We start from the raw sequence: 21,587 nt of genomic DNA, 5'->3' as shown, positions 1-21,587 counted from the left end.
CAATTGTACAGTGGAGAGAGGGTATCTACAATTCAACGCCTCTCAATACACATAAGCTAACTGGAACACAAGCATTCATCCAGAACACACAGCCATCCATTCATTTAATCCTAAACGATGTTTATTCTCTGGCGTTAATGGTTTTACATTTACATATATCAAAGTACCAAAATTAATAATTAATCCGCAACTATACTAATTATGTACATGTGTTTCCCTGTACGTCACTGGGTTCTCACAGATGGTGTCTCATGTAAGGATGCTTCGTTGTGTGACGTGTAGTTTACCTGAACATTACTCTCCCTTTTGGGAGATTCATGTTAAATAACAATACAAAATTAACATATTTGATGTTTTCAATGGTGTTTTGGAATCGTGGTCAGACGCGTATACAGTCATTAAAATCGAAGATCTTTCTATACAAATAGCGGTTTAGAACGCCATGGAACAATTCCATTCCCTCGTTGCCTTCACTGCAATGTTCGACGTCCCGTGTGACGGTGACTAGGTTCGTTGTTCCAGCAGTAAGTAAGTACAGCCAGCAGCTTCCACGTACCAACTTAGGAGTCAGTGAGGTAATTCATTCTAATTCTTTGATCAACATTTATTCCATAACATTTCCTATTCTTTAGTGTTTAGGTACAGTTCATGAATATATAACATAGTGTATACAAAATGATGTCTTCTATATTAGAGTAAGTTTAATAGGACAAAAATACAGCTCTTAAGACAACTTCACTACACTGTCACTTATACTGAAACAAGAAAGTATGATTGTTGTTATGATCAGGTTTCAAAACGTTCAATTTAATTTTTTGCAGTCGCAGGAGGTGTGTGTCAAACTTACCTTTCTACGTTATGGAAAAAGTATATTTTGTTGTCTATATAGAAGAAGAAGTTTATTTATGAATGAAGGCCACAGAGTTCATTTACGGGAATAATATATACTATGCACATGTACAACGTTTCTTACAACACACGTTCATCTTGTTTGACATTTGTATTTACATAGGTAAATGTCTTTTTAAATATATGGACAGGTTTTTAATAACACAATCATTTCTGGTAGATAGAAGGCTGATAAATTTCGGGACAGATGGTTGCACATGGTAACATTTTGGAATTAAATTTTCTCTACTACTTTTATAAAAAGGGCAAATTAAAAAAAGGTGGTATTCATTTTCTATTTCATAGAGGTTACATTTCATACATAAACTAAACGATGACTCTGTGGTTGTATTAAATCGGGTTTTCTGTACATTTAGATTATGGCATAAACAACGGAATTTACATAAAGCTCTAAGAAAATCTCTTTCACATGCTAAAGTAGACAGATATTTTTCTGGTTCGAGTAGTGATTGATAAGATGAATAAACATCAATGAAAGAAGAATTGTAATTTTGTAATGCCAGCTTTGAAATTCTATATCTTTACATCGTTGTTTGAATATAACCATGAAACATTTCATATCGCCGCAATCCTGAGACAACCACACATATGAAAACCCAGTGTGAAACAATACAATTGTCTTATATAAGAAACCCAGTTAGTTTGACTATTTTCGTCAAATGCTTTTAACATATGGTCACAGGCATACGGATATCTTGTTTCATGTAATCTAAGTAGTCGACACCAGTACTTAATACAACGACTGTATAGTGTACACACAATGATGTTCTTCCCAGCTCTCCTAGAATTGCATTTGTTGATGTTTCTTCACCAACGGAGAGAACACTTTTAAAGAAATTACTCTGAACCTTTTCAATGCATTTTCTACTGGCACATCCCCAAATTTCTGAGCCATATAAAAGAACAAGAGCAATCTTTAATCAAATATTTTAGCAGCAGTAAAAAATGGGAGAGATTGGAATTTCTTTATCATATTTAACAGGATAAGTCGCTTTCCTTGCTTGAATAGCTAGTGTATCACAAGCTTTAGTCCAAACAAGCCTTGAAGAGAATAGTAGACCAAGGTATTTGAAATATGATACAACTTCAGTTTGCGAACCTTTATAAAACCATTTCTGTTTTCCTCACATAACCACCCTTTCTAAAAACTATGACTTTCAAAAAAGTTCAAAATGTCTGTGTCTTGAAGATGTGAATGAATGCCCTGCACATTCCAAGCGCAGACATTTATGTTAAATGTCGAGCTGAGAGGCGTTGTCTGTTGACGGGGCAGTTGACGTGACTCGGGCTTGTACTTCAGTGGGCCTTGTCTGAAGGAGCAGAAAGAGAAGCGCGCGAAAAAGAGCCTTCGGCGCGTCTCCCTTCACCCCTCCCCTAGGGGCCGGGTGGGCTATCCGCCCTGTCCGCTGGAAAATGGTGACGGGGTCTGCTATGGGTCGATTAGTTTAACCTCGTTTACTGCCCACCCGTTGTAATCCCCCATTAATGTTTAATACAAAAATATCGCCTCTGATGAGCTTGTCATAAGATAAGTAGGCCGTCTCGTCTTCCCCTTCAGCGTCCAGCATGTGGTGGATGAGTCCGGCTCTTGTCTGTCGTGTCTTCGACGTGTTGTCTTCTCCCACTCGTAGGGTCTCATTCTTCTTTAACTTATCTCTAGCACTCGAAAACACTCTGGATTTGTCTTTGTAAGAGCGGAATTTGCATATAATAGGTTTTGGTTTATTTTTGCCTTTTAACCGGTGTGCGCGTTCAATAGGAATTGAACCTGCATCCTCGATGTCCAAATCATCCTTAAAAAAAGTTCGCACTTATTCCTCAGGCTGATCCCAAGTTTCACCCGGAGACCCCTCTGTGTTACAATGTTATTGCGTCTGCTCGGTGCTTCAGCCTTATCAACACTATCCTCTAACTCTGTCACATGTTTCCTCAGTTCAGTATTTTTTTATTTCAGTTTATCAAATTCCTTATTGAATTCAGATTTCACATTATCAAACTTTTTGTTCAAGCCTGAAATTTCCGACCTGCTACTTTTCAAAATATCCGCAGCATTTTCCTCAGTATGATCAGTATCGTCATTCAATTCGTAGTCAGGGTTGATTGCCTCGCCGACCTGGTTCGACTATTAGATACCCTATCCCTTGGCCCAGGGTTCTTTCAATGTCACATCAAACTTCTAAGAGACTTTCAATAAATGGTTCAAAGCTACCACAATTTGTATCAGAATTGTCACATGTGAATTTGTAGACTCACTGTACTGCTCGGTACGCCTGTCCCCCACAATCAGGTGTGAGTCGGCCGCTCATGTACACAAGTAAACAGAGATTGAGTAGAAGGAAAATTGTTTTTGTAAAAATGTTCCTGATAAAGTCAATTTACTCACTTTGAACTTTGATGAGTTTGGGGTAAAAATGTCCCAATGCGAGCACACCAACACTGTTGTGTAAACCAGGTCGATTTTGAGAATTGAGTGTACTGTTTCATAAATTACAACATATCTCCATTCAAAAATTGAAAAATAAGTATTTATTCCTGGCATATGTATACTAGTTTATCAACTGATAGATAATCAATGAAACTGATTTCAGTATTGAGGTTATGTTATACTTTTGTCAGCCATGTCCATGTCCATGAAGTTCATTGTAATCGTAACTGCAAAACACAGCAAAATATTTTACGTGAAGAAAATGTATGTGAAGAGTTAATAACAAGAACGTATAATCTTACTGTACTGTTCACTTTGTTTCGAATGTTCCAGTAAACATCTGAGATCCTACCATGAAGACCGAAGGAAAGTATAGCTTTGACACAGGAAAGATTCAAACTTTCGGAGTGGCTGACTACACCATTACAGCCGCCATGCTAGTGTGTTCTGCCGCCATCGGTGCCTTCTACGTCATCAAAGACCGTCACAACAACAGCATAAAGGAGTACCTTTTAGGTGGGCGCAGCATGCACTACATCCCCGTGTCAATGTCTCTATTAGTGACATACCTTTCGGCTCTATCATTGCTGGGAGCGCCTGCGGAGGTGTACAGAAGCAACACCATGTTGTTCTGGTTTGGTGTTTCTGTTGCTGCTGGTTGTTGGATAGTTTCCAGAGTTTTCCTGCCCTTCTTCTATCAGCTCGGAATCTCCAATGTATTTCAGGTATGCTTTACTGACCTGCCTTCAATTTCATCTGTCTGGAACTGAATCTGTATTTTGAAGTCAAATTTAAGCCGTTTTGTTATTCCCGAAATACTCTTGTAAAAAGGTGACGCTAATTTTCGGTGTCATGTGTTATCCTTGGTGAATGATGAGGAGCAAGACAGCAACATTATTTAGAGACCTTGAAGGGTAGTCGGATAATGGAGTCTGGAACAATCAGACCAGAGATCTGTACAAAAGCAGACAAGATATATTTCGGGATAAAAATGTTATCTGGTGGTATTGTTGTACGGCTTCAAACATGTGTATTCATTTCTCTTTTTCGTTTGTTTGTTTGTTTGTTGTTTAACGCCGCTCTCAGCAATATTCCAGCAATGAGACGGCGGTCTGTAAATAATCGAGTCTAGACCAGACAATCCAGTGATTGACATCATGAGCATCGATCCACGCAATCAACCAAGTCAACGAGCCTGACCACACGATCCCGTTAGTCGCCTCTTACGACAAGCATAGTCGCCTTTTAGGGCAGGCATGGCTTGCTGAAGACCTATTCTACCCCTGATCTTTCTCTTTTTCAGTACCTGGAGATGAGGTTTGACAAGAAGGTCCGGACAGTTGTGGTGATTTCTTACCTCTTCCATTCGGTAAACACAGTCACACATGCTTTTTAATATCAAGTTATAAATCAGCCGATAAATGCGAAATAGACTGAGATATTGGCTTTCATCACATCTGAGTGTATGTTTTACAAGGCTCACTGCACGGATACCCAAACTGAAAACAATAGTTAGTTAGCTTTTAGACAGCTCCCAGGAATGTCCATGCGGGTGCACATTGTGTCAGTGTGAAGAACTGAGCCAGGAACTGATACATCTGCGACAAACAGACTATGCATCAGAATCACTCACATGTTTCGCATTAAGTAAATGAGGTAATTTATGCATATTTGAGGTAATTCCTCTAAAGAGGCAGAGAAGAGGAAGTGCTTGTTGGCCACATGAAATACCATTCCTATCAATATTGCTATTCTACATGTCTAAAAGCGGCGTAAAAACTTTCTCACGCACTCCAGTGCTGTTGCCACACCAAATGTCCGGTTTCGATTCCGATTCGTCATTTATGGTGTCCCCCACTAGTCTTCTAGAAATTAGAGACGCTGATCTTTCACGAAATTTGTTTTCTTCACAGCTTTTCTACACATCGATAGTTGTCTATGTGCCTTCTATAGCTGTCAGTGCAGGTAGGAATGAATCAAGAGATATATTTTACAACTTAGTGGCATTAATAAAACAATTTTTAATGAATATCTGTCAGCAATGTTTTGATTTCGGTTGCGCCTAATGAGATGAACATGTATAATCTAGCTTATACAAGTTGCAGAAAGAGTTGAAGAGAGGTGTATTTATATAACATGTGCACGGATTAGCACATACCATCTGTCACTTTGACCATCAAAGACCATTGATTCCGTCTCGAATTACTTCACTAGTTTTACAATTGAATAGGTATCACCTTTTGGGTCTTATTTCCAGGCCAGAATGTTGTTATTTGTGCCATAATTGTGCTATTCTGACTTCATCAGTAGGTAGTTTTTCAGTATTAAATTGATACACACAACAATTGAGCAACATCCTAAACCTAGCCAGTATTTTTTTTACCATAATACCGTTTTCATTGACACCTCAATATGCTTGCAGTGACTGGGTTCAACCTATGGGGAATCGTCATTGTCCTAGGAGTAGTCAGCACACTGTACACTGCTATGGTAGGTATACACTCAATTGATCCAAATGTCTTCATATGAAAAAGTAAGGAATGTTCTCGTTATACTGCTTCGTGTTCTTTATAAAAGTTGCAAAAATGAACACTCTGATCAGATCCCAATTCTTAACAAGACCCTCACAACACTCGTTAGATTCCCGTTTCAGGTTACGTCCCCACTAAACAATGCATGCCAGACGTTAAATTCCTAGAGTAGATTACGACCCCTTCCGCCCACACCACAATGCATGTCACCCGCTAGATTCCCGTGGTAGAATACGTCCCTTCTACACAATGCATGGCATCCGCTAGATTCCCGTTGTAGATTACGTCCCCTCTTCACAATGCATGTCACCCGTTGGATTCCCGTGGCATAACACGTCCCCACAACACAATGCATGGCACCCGTTGGAATCCCGTGACATAATACACACCCTCTACACAACACAAGGCACCTGTCAGATTCCCGTTGTAGACTACGTCCCCTCTACACAATGCATGGCACCCGTTAGATTCCCGTGGCATTTAACGTCCCCACTACACAACACATGGCACCCGTTAGATTCCCGTTGTAGACTACGTCCCCTCTACACAATGCATGGCACCCGTTAGATTCGTGTTGTAGATTACGTCCCCACTACACAATGCATGACAACCGTTAGATTCCCATTGTAGACTACGTCCCCTCTTCACAATGCATGGCACCCGTTAGATTCTCGTGGCATATTACGTCCCAACTACACAAAAATGGCACCCGTTGGAATCCCATTGTAGAATACGTCCCCACGACACAATGCGTGGTAGCCGTTGGATTCCCGTGGCATATTACGTCCCCACTACACAATACATGGGACCCGTTGGATTCCCGTTGCAGATTACGTCCCCAGTGCACGACACTTTGCATGCCACCTGTGGGTATTCCCATGGCATATTATTACCCCAGTATACTATGCCATGCATGCAACCCTTTGGATTCCCCGACTAGGTTACACAACCAGTACACTACACAATTAATGCCATCCGTTGACTTCCCGGGGTAGGTTTGTCACTCGTGGGGTGTCATAATATGAATATATTCCCATTACGTCATGCATACCACATTTATGGATTCCCGATGACAAAAGGTTCTCATATATCTCACACTTTCTATAATTGATCACACCTTCTTGTGTATAAGATTACTGCAACTCCTCTTTGACTCTAGGGTGGTATGAAGGCCGTGTTGTGGACGGACACGCTCCAAGGTAGCATCATGGTCATTGGGTGCATCGTCCTCGTCGTTAAAGGCTCTGCAGCTGTTGGTGGTTTCAGTAACGCCTGGGGCATAGCAGAGAAGAGATCCCGGATCAAGTTTGATGAGTAGGATGGTCTCTTTATCTCGAAATGTAGTTCACATAGAAGTCAAACCAATAATTTATCCTGGTATCTACGTATGTTTGACAACGAATACTCATTGCACTCTTTGTTCCCTTCGGAGTTTGTCTTATCATATCATTTGGTCAGTATCAGAGTACGTTTTCCTGTTTAATGTATTGTATTGACGTTTGTGTGTGATTTTGAATCAGTAAAAGTGAATGTTGACTCAATATTTAGCAGTTTCATGTACATTGAAAGATTGATTCGTCACCTTTGTAGATTCAGCTTCGATCCCAAAACCACGCATTCGGTGTGGGCATATGTATTTGGAGCTGGGACCATGTGGATGGGTTCTTATGGAACCCAGCAAGCGGAGGTTCAGAGGGCATTATCTTGTTCAAGTCTCAGAGGCGCTAAGATGTAAGTTGTGGGAGTGTGCGAGAGTATTTCAGGGACATTACGGCGAGTCGGCTTGACGTAGGAGGCCTTTGGTGAATCGAGGCCGAGAACGTGCTGTCAAACCAAGGGTCACCAGCCGAGTGAATCTAGGAATCAAACACTTGATCGGCGGATCCTTGCAACTAATTGACACTGATTGGCGCCAGCGACTGCTAGGCCACCCTTTTTTGTTTGTAAGAATGAAATTTCTGTTATGCAAACAACAACAATATACTTCACAGCATGTAAGGTTAACATCAACTCATATAAATATCGTGGCTTACGACATAAACTGAAGTACAAAGAAAGTACACACCCTGATTATGTTTCTAAAAATCAATAGCAACAAAACGTTTCAGTGCTGTTCATGACACAAACAAACTCTGTAGCTTCTGTATTAAAGGAGTGAGCTGCAGTCAAGCAAACTCAAGGTGTGAAAACAGATTCACTCTGAAACAGGAATCACGATTTTGTCTTTGAAAGTCAACAGTTCATCGTCACAACCGTCGACGGCAAAACACTTCATTATATGGTATGACATCCAATGGCATTGATTCCAGCCAGTAAGCGTCATCACATGTTAAACGTAAGCCGCTGGATGACATTGATGGGGATCTGTCTGCACTGCTCCTGTAGAGGCTGTTCCAGGTGCTGCCTCCCTAGATGGTCACAGAGAAATTCAATGGGGCATAATCAGCAGAGCAGACAGGCCATGGCAACACATCAAGTTTATGACAGTTAAAGACGTTTATGGTGATTCTGGCGGTACTGGAACATGATCCCCAATCGCTGTTCCGTTGTTGTAAATATATAACGTGAACGTCAGAAAAGTTTTGTCTTAATTATCCGCCGAAACAGGTTAGATTGGGCGTAATATTACCGATAACAGTACACTCACACTCACACAATTTGCATAATGTACGTGTTAGGATTCTACCTGACACGGCACAGCTGTTAGAAATGGACGACCAATTGACGAGTCCATCCCTATACCTGTGGACTGTTAGATTCAACTGTATGGTGACCAAAAGGGTCATCTATTTCCCACAAATGGCTCCCTAAACCAAAATACCACCGTCGCCACGTTTTGGATACATGCTAGGATATATTGTTCGCCTCCACGTGGGTATAACCTAACTGTACCATCAGCATGAAACTGGTTGAGTCATCACTGAACACTTGTCCAGCAAAGACATTTCATAAGAGGTTGCAAGGTCAACGACATCCCGCGACAACACTGTGCTTCTACTGATGGCGTGACCTATTCCCTTTGATGCTGACGATGCCGTCCACTTCAGGGACGTCGTTGAACTGCTGACAATCTTAACATGTTACTGTTATGCTTATTTTAAATACGGAACTCTTTCCGAATGACTGTTAGTCACACACAATGCAGGAAAGGCCCTTTATGGTGTTCTTTGGACACAAACACGATGGTTGCGTTTGAAATCCCTTTTACAAGGATTTTCAAATTCATATGTACACATTTTGGAAATAATTCTACAATATCAGGCGCGTAGTACTTTCTATTGTATAGCACTGTGCACAAATCTGTGTGGTAAATCTTTGAAAGATTGATGTTCTGGTACAACCAACTTTGTTTTGACCCTTGAATATTTGTATGGTGGTCATCTCCCTTGTTGATAGTGCAAGCCACGCGATGACGCAGGAGCAGACTACTGTTTCTAAGATCCGCGAACAGGCCAGAATTTGACAAAAGAAATCGTCTCTTTTATCTCTGCAAAACTTATTTCGAGTTAACTTGTTTACTTGTCCTGCTTGACAACGGTATAAGGATCTATACCGAAACGTCGCATTTTACAGTATTGAAGAAGTTGTTATCCATAAAATTATGTCTACCTAATCGCGAGTTGCATAGCACGGTCGGCATTCCTTTCCCTTCTGTTTAACGTTTGGCTCAGGCAGTGATACATGAACAGGCGTGTATTCAGCTTGCTCTCGCTAATACGATGTGGTCCGCTGAACAAACCGGTTTGGAAACTTGGAGAAGAGGGCGTCCTTCGGCATCAGGTTAGGCAGTAGGTAGAACTCTTAATGACACTGACTACTGGAAATCAGTTCCACGGAAAATCCCTCTAATGACTCTTCTGAAACGCCTGGCCTGGCGTTCTGGTAAATTCCCTGAACGTTTTGATAATGTGATTTTTAGAGATGAGTCAGTGTTCCAGGTCCAAAGAATATCTGTGAAGTGATGGTCCTGAGGAGGAGAGGCGGCTCTAAAGTATCACTGTGTCTGGCAGTATGGGCTGGTATCTTTATGAAAGGAGTTACCCCTAGAAAAGTATGGTCAAATTCTTTAGGAATCTGCCATGGAACAAAGTAACATTCCATTTGTGCTACAGCAGGGACAATGCCCGACCCAACACTTCAGCGTTCACAAAACGCCAGGTTTACAGAAAACGTGATGAATTGTCCGGCCGCTTTACCCTTATCTAGCAGCTCAGGAGGTCGTTTAGAAGTTGTAGCCTGGTAATCTTGCGCGATGGAAGGACACGGTCAGCGAGACGTGGTTGAATCTAGCCTAGTCTACAACAAGCAATTTAATAGGCAGTGTGACGCTTTAATCGAGGGTTCGTAAGCACAATACTCGTGCCAGTGGGTTTCACCAATAAAGTAAACGTCTTACGCTAAATCAGTGTTCAAAGCGGAGTTAAGAACATCTCACTCATCCAGAAATGATACGATAATACGTCACACAACTATAATTTCAAATTGTGATATATACTTCACAAGTTGTGGAGGATTCAGAGTGTTCGGCACGCAGGTCGGAAACGAAGCATGACATTTGGCTTGTAACCTGCATATACCATAACATTAATTACATCAAACACATAAATGAAGTTCTTGTGGTTTTTCAGGGCTCTTGGCATCAACGCAGTGGGTTATTTCTTGGTGTACGTTCTCCTGGTGATGGTTGGGATCATAATGTTCGCCTTTTACAGCGACTGTCACCCCGTCAGCTTTAACATCATAGATAAGGACGACCAGGTAAGAAAGGACACACATCGCGTATGGCAGAGTTATATAATTCCAGGTATTTCTAGGCCGGTCCCTATAGTATACGTTAATTATTATTTATCATCCAAAACTGGCTCCCACAGGAGATATCGCTTGGAAGAGATCAAGTGATATCTACACTGTAGATATTGCTGCAATGAAATTACATCACAATGCTTTGCAGACCATTGTGACGTTACTGGTTACCATGACGTCACAATCAAATGACATCACTAATGGCTCTGCTACTGAAGCTGTTTGCAGTACTTTTTACACTGAAAACACTCCTGATTACTGTCTACAAATTTAAAAAGTTGAAAGAATGATGTTGGATGATAAATAAAATCTCACCCTCGTGTCTTTTGATATCAAAGATATCAACACTCGTTGATAAAACTGGCAAAAATCCTCGGCAAGCCTCGGAATATTTCCACTTTTATCAACTCGTGTTGATATATTTGATATCAAAAGACACTCGGGTGAGATTCTCTATATAAACATAACATAAACAGCCGGTGAAAAGAAAGAATGCACTTGAAAACTGGATTTGACCAAAACAATACAAACGCTTTAAAAATGTTACTAGGCTGAAAACAATCTCCGTAACAAAGATCTTACTTAAGATCCAAAACGAAACTATGATACCCGTATCAAATAATCGAATGACCATTACTTTTTTTGCCACAATAAAACATGGGTGTATCCTTACATGGTGAAAAATAACAGCAGAAAAATGAATACCATTCGTATGTCATATATTAAAGGAATATCCAGTAAATTTACTTCCATTAATGCACGAATGTGTATGCCTACTGTTACGCGTCGATTCTCAAATTTTTCAACAGTATGTTAACCCAGAAATCTGTACGTAAAAGAGCCTAGTGTGTAACCAATAAACAAACGTCAAATGCTGTACAATCAAGACATGTATTACAAGACTTAACTATGTTAACAAATCAACATAATAGTACTGCACGGCAATTACAATGACAGTATGCAATAGAGTTGCCATGCAATATTCAATGGCAATAAATAATATGATGGCAGTGGTCAGTATTAAATACCCAATTACAGTGACGATAGCAAAAGTCACTGATAATAATTTATAAATATTCACCCAGCGGCGACAGTGGTCTTCTGAGATGGGCTAGACAGGGAATCAGGGATGATGAGCGATCCTCACATGAAAGCTGGTTTTGAAGCGATGAAAAGCGTGAGAGACGAAATGTGTAAGAAATACGTAAACACGCTCTTGTCCCACTAAATATACAGCATAACAAGCTACTGGGTCTTTCAATACTGTGCCTTCACCACATAGAACATTACAGAAATTCGAAAACATATTATCAGGGTATACGAACCGGAAGTTTACACACCCACTAGCATCTAAATATAGTAACACATCCTGATCACTGTCCAAGCACGTTGCAATGAGCGTCTACCGATTCTCAACAGAAGCATTGTAACACAGTTACAATCATTGTTAAACAATAAAACACACAACCATATAATACTACAGGGGTTTGTATATTTGGTGGTTGGAAACTGATTATGTAACCATGTATCTTTCAAATGTATTGTTTGCGGTATTGGCTGTACTGTTATTAAAGTGAATGAAGGATCTACATGTAAGGAAAACAAATCGTCACTTGACTACCTCATAATGTCTCGCCGGGCTATAACTCATCAGTAGTTCAAATCTTTAGGATCGCGTTATTGACGGGACTCCACAAAGTCACTACAGTCTAAAAATATAACTTCACGTAAACATTCTGTTTTATATTTTATAATGCAACACATTGAGCTATTATTGATTTGAGAAATGCGTTGAAGGGCCATGTTCTACAAAGCATCTACCTCTAATAGTAATTACTCTAATAGTTATGATGAGCAGATCATTTTCCTTACACACATTATAGAGTATCCTGTAACTTGAAACATGTTTATCTGCAGTTGCTTCCCCTGATGGTGATGGACATCCTGGGAGATGTGCCGGCGCTGCCAGGACTCATAATATCCTCCATACTGTGTGGGAGTCTCAGGTACATATTGTATGTGGGTCTCAGGTACATAATGTATGGAAGTCTCAGGTATATACTGTGTGGGAGTCTCAGGTACATACTGTGTTGGAGTCTCAGGTACATATTGTGTGGGAGTCTCAGGTATTACTGTGTGGGAGTCTCGGGTACATACTGTGTGGAGTCTCGGGTACATACTGTGTGGTAGTCTCAGGTACATACTATGTGGGAGTCTCAGGTACATACTGCGTGGGAGTCTCAGGTACATACTATGTGGGAGTCTCAGGTACATACTATGTGGGAGTCTCAGATACATCCTGTGTGGGAGTCTCAGGAGCATACTGTGTGGGAGTGTCAGGTACATACTGTGTGTGAGTCTCAGGTACATACTTTGTGTGAGTGTCAGGTACATACTTTGTGTGAGTCTCAGGTACATACTTTGTGTGACTCTCAGGTACATACTTTGTGTGAGTCTCAGGTACAGAGTGTGTGGGAGTCTCAGGTACATATTGAGTGGAAGTCTCAGGTAAATACTGTGTGTGAGTCTCAGGTTCCTAAAGCGTGAGAGACTCAGGTACATAAACTGTGAGAGACTCAGGTACATCCTGTGTGGGAGTCTCAGGAGCATATTGTGTGTGAGTGTCAGGTACATACTGTGTGTGTCTCAGGTACATACTTTGTGTGAGTGTCAGGTACAGAGTGTGTGGGAGTCTCAGGTAAATACTGTGTGGGAGTCTCAGGTACATATTGTATGTGGGTCTCAGGTATATACTGTGTGGGAGTCCCAGGTACATATTGTATGTGGGTCTCAGGTAAATACTGTGTGGGAGTCTCAGGTACATAATGTGTGGGAGTCTCGGGTACATACTGTGTGGAGTCTCAGGTACATACTGTGTTGGAGTCTCGGGTACATACTGTGTGGAGTCTCAGGTACATCCTGTGTTGGAGTCTCGGATACATACTGTGTGGTAGTCTCAGGTACATACTGTGTGGGAGTCTCAGGTACATACTATGTGGGAGTCTCAGGTACATACTATGGGGGAGTCTCAGGTACATCCTGTGTGGGAGTCTCAGGAGCATATTGTGTGGGAGTGTCACGTACATATTGTGTGGGAAACTCAGGTACATAAACTGTGAGAGACTCAGGTACATAAAGTGTGGGAGTCTCAGGTACATAAAGCGTGAGAAACTCAGGTACATAAACTGTGAGAGACTCAGGTACATAAAGTGTGGGAGTCTCAGGTACATAAAGTGTGAGAGACACAGGTACATAAAGTATGGGAGTCTCAGGTACAGAAAGTGTGCAAGTCTCAGGTACATATAGTGTGAGAGACTCAGGTACTTAATGTGTGAGAGTCTCGGGTACATACTGTGTGGGTGTCTCAGGTTCATACTGTGTGTGAATCTCAGGTAAATACTGTGTAGGAATCTCAGGTAAATATTGTATGGGAGTCACATGTTCATACAGTGTTGGAGTCGCAGGTACATACTGTGTGGGAGCCTCGGGTACATTCTGTGTGGAAGTCTCAGGTTCATACTGTGCTGGAGCAGCAGGGACGTATTGTATTTCAGGTAAAATTATGAACAGTATGAGTTGCCAGATAAGATTCCTTAAATCACGTTTATATCTTGACATGGTTATGCAATCTTTTTACATCATATTACATTATCCGTTATGTGTTGAAAACAAACTGCATCGTTTTGGTCAGTAGTGTACAAGTACGCATCATAATAACTAAGTTTTTTTCTGTTTTTCTCTTTATCTGCAGCACGATTTCGAGTATGCTGAACGCTCTCGGCACTGTGATCCCGGATCAACTCATCAAGCCATACTGCCTGAAGCACCTCTCAGATAAAGAAGAAATGAGACTAGCTAAAGTTTCAGGTAATGCATGAATTGGTTTCTATCTGTCAGTTTGGCCGTGATAAAACAATGCCCCAGGACAATATGAATACTCTTAATATATTCATAGATTGATCCATAAACAACGCGAATAATACTATGAACAATATAACTGATATCAATCACAAATGCATGCATACTTCTTAAAAGAAGTTAAAGAACAACCGATTCCATGACAGATTAGCGATAGAAATATGAAGGAATTGGTTGTTTTCAATTGCATCTGAGTAGCATATATCAATGTATTCATTTCGTACATTAACAAGTTTTTTGACATTTGTTTACCCAGTGCTTGTTTGTGGAGTAACGGTTATCTGTGCATCGTTCATCATCTCTCAGCTTGGTGCAATATTTCAGGTGAGCATGCATTAGTATCATGTTTCTTAGGAACAAAGCGCAGTTCCACATATACAATACCGTTTCGGGGGGCACGGGTGGCCCAGTCGTCTAAGGCGCCGCGATTCGCTGTGCAGAGTTGCGTCCCTTTGGCACGCCAGAAACCTATGATTGTGGGTTCGAATGCCGGTTCGCCCCAATTATGTTTCTAGGTTTGTCAGCACCATACCCGTGCTCGTGGGTTTCACCGAAGTGGTAAACATCTGAGACCTGCATCACTTAGGGCTTTCCTCCCACATTAAGCTGACACGCCGTGATATAACTGGAATACTGTTAAAAGCGGCGTTAAACCCAACTCACTCACTCACTCAATACCGTTTCAATTAGTCATATCGATTTGTGTAAATTACAGAGCTTATCTTTTGTGTTTCAGGCTTCCCTAATGATAATTCCAGTCCTGAACGGACCCATGGTGGGCTTATTTTGTCTTGCAATGTTTTGCCCATGGGCGAATAGAAAGGTGACATATATATCATTCACTGATCCGACATGTAAAAGAATTATCAATAAATAGTTCATACTCCTACGATACATAAGAAATAGCAAGGTTTATATGTACCAAATACTTTTCTAGCAGGTTATTATGAAATCATTCTATCAATGGACGGTAAACTATTAATGCTATGACCAAGCTTCCTTCAGCAAAGACGACATAAAATACTCTCCTACCCAGAGTTTCTTGCCTTCAACCTACACTGTAGTACCTTTGCCACAAGCCACCGAGATTCGTCACATCTTACACAGTATATGTTCTTTTGTCAGAAAGTCTAGACATTAGAACGTAGATATATCCTGAAATGGTGAACTTACATTAAGAATATATTCTACAAAATGAAAGTCTAGACATTAGAACACAGATATATCCTGAAATGGTGAACTTACATTTAAGAAAATATTCTACAAAATGAAAACTGTTTCATTTGCGTATTTATCCGCTGCTTACAATGATTATACGGTTGTACGTGGAGACTTCAAATCCCTACGGGTAGCTAGCGATACCGTCACTTTGATGAATAAAGATGGATGGTCATGCGCCTCACTTTTGTAGTTCTACAAGCATATCTGTATAATTATACAAAACAACCTGTAAAAAATCACTGAAAATCTTTCATTTGGCCGGATTGGTCTGATTTCAGAATTAGCGCGTGTGTTTACAAACAAGAGAAAAGTCACATGATGTGCAAAATTCGCTTGTCGTGTAATCCTAAGTCATTACTGCACGAGTGTCCGAAAATATTAAACAGCAATATGAAACATTTTCAGTGGTTGAATATAATTCCCCTCGGAGATACATTACTCACACACTCACATTTCCACGGAATTGTGCATCAAACGTTCCTTGTGTATTTGATGACGACCATACTTTGGACTAGTTTAATGTTCAGGGATGTATTATATGTTATTTGTTAACGAAATCTGTTTTGCTTTGTTATATGTAACGATGCATTTTATTTGATTTCTTTTAAACATCGAAGGGGGCGCTGAGCGGTTACTTGATTGGAATTCTTATCACAGGGTGGATTTGTTTCGGAAGCTTCGTGCACATGTCAACGTCGCATGGAGTCAAATTTCTAACTCACGGCTGCAATTGGAACGCTACCTTCACCTCTAACAACGTAACCCCAACAACTACGACAGAGGCTCTGACGTCACATGATTCAAAGAACATGTCAAATACAACGCCAGAGTATGTTCCTTGACCGTAACATATATCAATCAACAAATATTTATTTAATGATTTATTGACACATTAATAATGTAATTTTATCTGTATACCTATCATTATGACAACAAATTAGTGTCTGTTATACAACTAAACTGATATTAAGTTGACTATACGTGTAAGCATATAAGAGGTTTAACACAAATACAGTTGCATCTTCAAAATTATGGCACAAGCTTTGCACAGACGAAACAAATACATGCATTACCTAATATGAAGAGTATGCTGACTTTAGACGGAAGATCGGGAGATTCTTAGTATTTGTTTCTGGATTTAAGTGATGAACATGTGTTTCACATGGAGATACTTCTTTTAGTTTCTTGCTAAAAGTAGTAGACAAACTGTCACATGGAGATGCTTCATTTAGTTTCTTGATACAAGTTGTAGACAAACTGTCATATGGAGATGCTTCTTTTGGTTTCTTGATACAAGTAGTTGACAAGCTGTCACATGGAGATGCTTCTTTTAGTTTCTTGATACAAGTAGTAGACAAACTGTCACACAGAGATGCTTCTTTTAGTTTCTTGAAACAAGTAGTAGACAAACTGTCACATGGAGATGCTTCATTTTGTTTCTTGATACAAGTTGTAGACAAACTGTCACATGGAGATGCTTCTTTTGGTTTCTTGAAACAAGTAGTTGACAAGCTGTCACATGGAGATGCTTCTTTTAGTTTCTTGCTAAAAGTAGTAGACAAACTGTCACATGGAGATGCTTCATTTAGTTTCTTGATACAAGTTGTAGACAAACTGTCATATGGATATGCTTCTTTTGGTTTCTTGATACAAGTAGTTGACAAGCTGTCACATGGAGATGCTTCTTTTAGTTTCTTGATACAAGTAGTAGACAAACTGTCACATAGACATGCTTCTTTTAGTCTCTTGATACAAGTAGTTGAGAAACTGTCACATGGAGATGCTTCTTTTAGTTTCTTGATACAAGTAGCAGACAAACTGTCACATGGAGATGCTTCTTTTAGTTTCTTGAAACAAGTAGCAGACAAATATGCAATGCGAGCTGCTCGTTTAGTTTCTTGATGTAAGAAGTAGACACTTTCATGTGGAGATGCTTCTTTTAGATTATCCATATGAGTAGTAGAAAGGCGTTCTTCTTACGACGTTTGGTGATAGTAAACGTGGACTGTCATCTGGGGAAAGTTTCTTTAGTTTCCAGATCTCCTGATTTTGTTTACAGCGACCCCTTCTACCCGATGTATCGCCTATCCTACCTCTACTACTCACTGGTTGCTTTGTTTGTTGTCACCAGTGTTGGCTCCATTGTCAGTTTCTTGACAGGTATGTGACACATATGACCTTTGAGTAAACAATTATAAGTAAGAATGGGATGCTAGACCTCCCAAACAGTGGTTTGCAGCAGGCACCTTCTGACCCTTTGCACCATGGGGATACAGAGTATATGTAGATCGCCAATTCCTCTGATTTACTTAAAAGTTAACTTGATTGGCTTTTGGTAATCACAAGAGGAGTTTGGCTGCTAAGATGAACACTTTGTCATATTATTTTGCGTTTAAGTAGAAAAAAATCTTTAATCGAGGACTGTCTTTGAGAAAGTGAATGAGTGAGTGAGTTAGTGAAGGATTTTTAACACCACAGGCAGAAGTTGTCAAGCTTTAACGATTGCCTGCATATAAATCAAGTCAGTATCATATAAACCAATGACTACCATCATGATTTGTTTTTGTTTGTTGCTTAACGCCTTACTCAGCAATATTCCAGCTAAAATGGGCGGTCTGTAAATAATCGAGTCTGGACCTGATAATCCAGTGATTGACATCATGAGCATCGATCCACGCAATTGGGATACGATGACATGCATCAACCAAGTCAGCGAGTCTGACCACCCGATCCCGTTAGTCGCCCATTACGACAAGCATAGTCGCCTTTTACGACAAGCATCGGTTGCTGAAGACCTATTCTACCTTCATCCATTCACGGTATCGGTACAATCAGCCAAGTAAAGGCTCCTGATCTCCCCAATTTTTCGGCTTTTGAGACATTGGTTGGATATAAAGGACCACATTAGAGGTGATATTTCGAGAGGAAAGAATTATGTGTTGACAGAGGTATATGGAAGACCGGGAAATCAAGATGTACATAAGATATTATAGAATATAACCCGAGTGTCTTTTTTTAACACTAATTGATAAAGGTTTACTGTGGCTTATCATAGTATCTTGCATATCCGTTACTGTTTTATTACAATGATAATATCATTTCCCAAAAGGCAGACATGTATATGACACATTGAATGACGCATTTTTACATAGGTCCGGTCAAGTCTGAGTCCCTGGAACCTCGCCTGATCTGTCCTTTGTTTGACATGCTCTTCCCCTTCTTGCCAGAATGTGTTCTCAAACCTCTCCGATTTGGCATCGTCCATGAAGGGGTGAGTCTTGCGATTGAAAGCAAAATACACAACAACACAATTGTCTTGAAAGAAATCCATTTGGTGCTTTCCGCAAAGATACAAAGTATATCCAATTGACTTGTGCTCATCACATCGTATGTTTGCCATTTGAAAAATGACATCAACATTTTCTGGAATATATGATAATGGAGAAATCATAAAGAATTTTGAAGAGATATACCAACCGGTTTTTTTTACCTGAACTCATTTGTGTTTCTAGAAATATGGAACAGCTGTAGCAGATCCAGATCAGGATGTAGACGTGGCCGGGATGAATGAGAAGTTCATACCTTTACGTGACTTGGCAGAGAACAAGGGTGGACACACTGAAGATACAACTTGGAATAAAAAATTGTAGAAACCATATATAATTTAATCTGTATGAGAAGCACATGGTGTAGATTGAATATCCCACCAAAACTGGAATGTATTCAGTTGCCATCAATATTCTTGCGCCAGATTAGTGGAGTTTCGAAAGGATTTTGTTTGTTATGACTTACAGTGTAGTGCATACGAAAATACCCACTGGTTATCCAACTTCACATATTGTTATGCCTTTGCTTCAGGCACATGTAAATAAAAGGGACAAAACCCTTTCAACGTTATGTACGATTCCGATTATATTACGAGCGTGTGTTTCGTCAGTACTTTCAAATAGTGATGATACCAGGTGTTCGCGAATCATTGAGCACATCCTGTCCCACAACTGACACCCGCCACAAATACATGCAAAGGCAAGTCAATCATTCACCAGAAAAACAAACACGAAAACATATTCCAGACAAAACAGGGACTTGAATGGGACATCACACATCACACATCACACACGTGTCAAATTTGAAAATTATTGTACTCCACATGTCTACCATAACATGTTTTTGTTTTACTGAAATTGTCTTAGGCGTTTTTCAGAGTTCTCTCATTTAGCTGATTCGTGGTTCGCTGGTGATTGGTTTAAAATGCCAAATATACCAACGGAGGAAACGCTTGAGCCCTGCCTCATCCCCATTCCACATTCATCTGAGACACCCTGATTTAACATCTTCAAAGTTGCATAAAAGTATCTCACTTCAACAATACGTAGCCCCCTAAACACACTTGAGTACAATGACACAGTTAATACATGGAGTATTTAAGGATAGATGATTCAACCTGATTATGTTCAGATAGACAGATGTTCCCTAGACAGATTCATATAAGTACACGTGCTTTAACTATGATAATTCAGATCAATAGTGTGCATTATTGAACAACACAATGTGGTTCGTTGTTTATCAAAATTAGTAATATCACAATAGCTTAATGTACTATTTCTGGACGATAACAGCGTAATGCCAACTGGGGCAAACATTTAGGCTGACTTGGTTGATTGTGGTATAGAGTAACATCTCCTTATGTTCCCCTTTATACTTATAATATTGTCATTACTGTGTGCTGTTGAATCTGAAATATTGTTCCTACTGTTTTGATGTGACATATTCCCTCGGACATGTCTTTCTAAGAAACATTGCTCTTTTCGCTTGATGTTGTTTGTTTATTGTGTAAAGATGCCCCTCCCTCTCCCAGCCAAACATGTCCCCGAAAGGTTTTGTGCATATCCAGAATTAAGAATTTGTCAAACGTCTCTGTTCCACTTTTTCACTGCGATAATCATGTGGCACTGTCAGCAGTCATGCTATGAATATCACTTGTGGCATGTTGACAAGGACGTACCCAAAGCAAAACAAATCTGTACAATGAGTAAAGAAGGCTGAAAGGGTCGTTCTCGGCACGGGTACTACAAATATGTACCCAGGTACGTTTCTATAAACAGAAATGTACCCTAGCCATAATCAGATGAAAGAGATGTTAAACTGCAGCATGGTATCACAGTAAGCTAGCGCTGGAAACGTATTGATCAGTCTAAAAACAGTCAGTACCCCACATCTTTAAAAAGCCTGTAGTTAGTTTCTAATAGGCTTTGAATGCCGTAACCCTGATTGAACCCTTTTTTGAGCAAGCGTCGCATAACGGTGGAATATTGCTCGACATGAAGGGAAAGTTGACCATTGGAAAGTTGAAGTAATCCCTCTTGTCATACAGTCTTGGCATTCGGGATAGTTTGTCAGTCTGAATGTTTTTGCATACATGTAAATATAAAGAAGATGAGGTGGTCTCGGTAGTCTCTTTTATATGTGTTTCATATTGATAAATCAGTAGAAGGGAATTGGCTATATATAATGAGCGATGTCAGAGTTAAACTTCAATTCCCTGGTTATGATTTTGCCATCTTAAACAGACATTCCGTTTCATATGCATAAAGAAACAGATTAAGATTGGGAGAACAATTGACTCGCATGGGGTTTCCCAATTTCACTTATCTACACCTACAGTGAGAATGCATTTAGCAATGCTCTAACCTTATCACTGATTCGGATCCCTGAAAGGGGCTTCACACACTGCAACCATGTTGGGAATCGGACCCATGTCTTTTGCGTGCCGAGCGAAC

General features: G+C 40.1%; 1 protein-coding gene across 1 annotated transcript; it reads left to right on the top strand.

Moving 5' to 3' along the window:
- The first annotated feature begins 3,687 nt into the window (after window positions 1–3,687).
- Window positions 3,688–19,457, top strand: LOC139467496 (sodium-coupled monocarboxylate transporter 2-like). Its single transcript, XM_071249036.1, has 12 exons — window positions 3,688–4,059; window positions 4,638–4,703; window positions 5,248–5,299; window positions 5,757–5,824; window positions 7,025–7,179; window positions 7,456–7,596; window positions 10,494–10,623; window positions 12,586–12,674; window positions 14,420–14,535; window positions 15,323–15,361; window positions 18,960–19,078; window positions 19,320–19,457. The coding sequence occupies exons 1-12, from the start codon at window positions 3,688–3,690 to the stop codon at window positions 19,455–19,457; spliced, it is 1,485 nt and encodes a 494-aa protein (XP_071105137.1).
- Window positions 19,458–21,587: the final 2,130 nt, after the last annotated feature.

The sequence above is a fragment of the Haliotis cracherodii genome, unplaced genomic scaffold (assembly GCF_022045235.1).
Source record: "Haliotis cracherodii isolate W230 unplaced genomic scaffold, xgHalCrac1.p SCAF_2, whole genome shotgun sequence".
Taxonomy (NCBI): Eukaryota; Metazoa; Mollusca; class Gastropoda; order Lepetellida; family Haliotidae; genus Haliotis; species Haliotis cracherodii.
The sequence above is the reverse complement of the archived record's forward strand: the minus strand, read 5'-3'. Positions and strand labels throughout refer to the sequence as shown.

What these genes read in the sequence shown, in the direction of transcription:
- LOC139467496 (XM_071249036.1), top strand. Translation starts at nt 3,688, where the DNA reads ATGAAGACCGAAGGAAAGTATAGCTTTGACACAGGAAAGATTCAAACT. An exon ending in TCCCGGATCAAGTTTGATGA is followed by an intron (nt 7,180 to 7,455) that starts GTAGGATGGTCT and finishes TCACCTTTGTAG; the next exon opens with ATTCAGCTTCGATCCCAAAA. An exon ending in CAGTCCTGAACGGACCCATG is followed by an intron (nt 15,362 to 18,959) that starts GTGGGCTTATTT and finishes ATTTTTACATAG; the next exon opens with GTCCGGTCAAGTCTGAGTCC.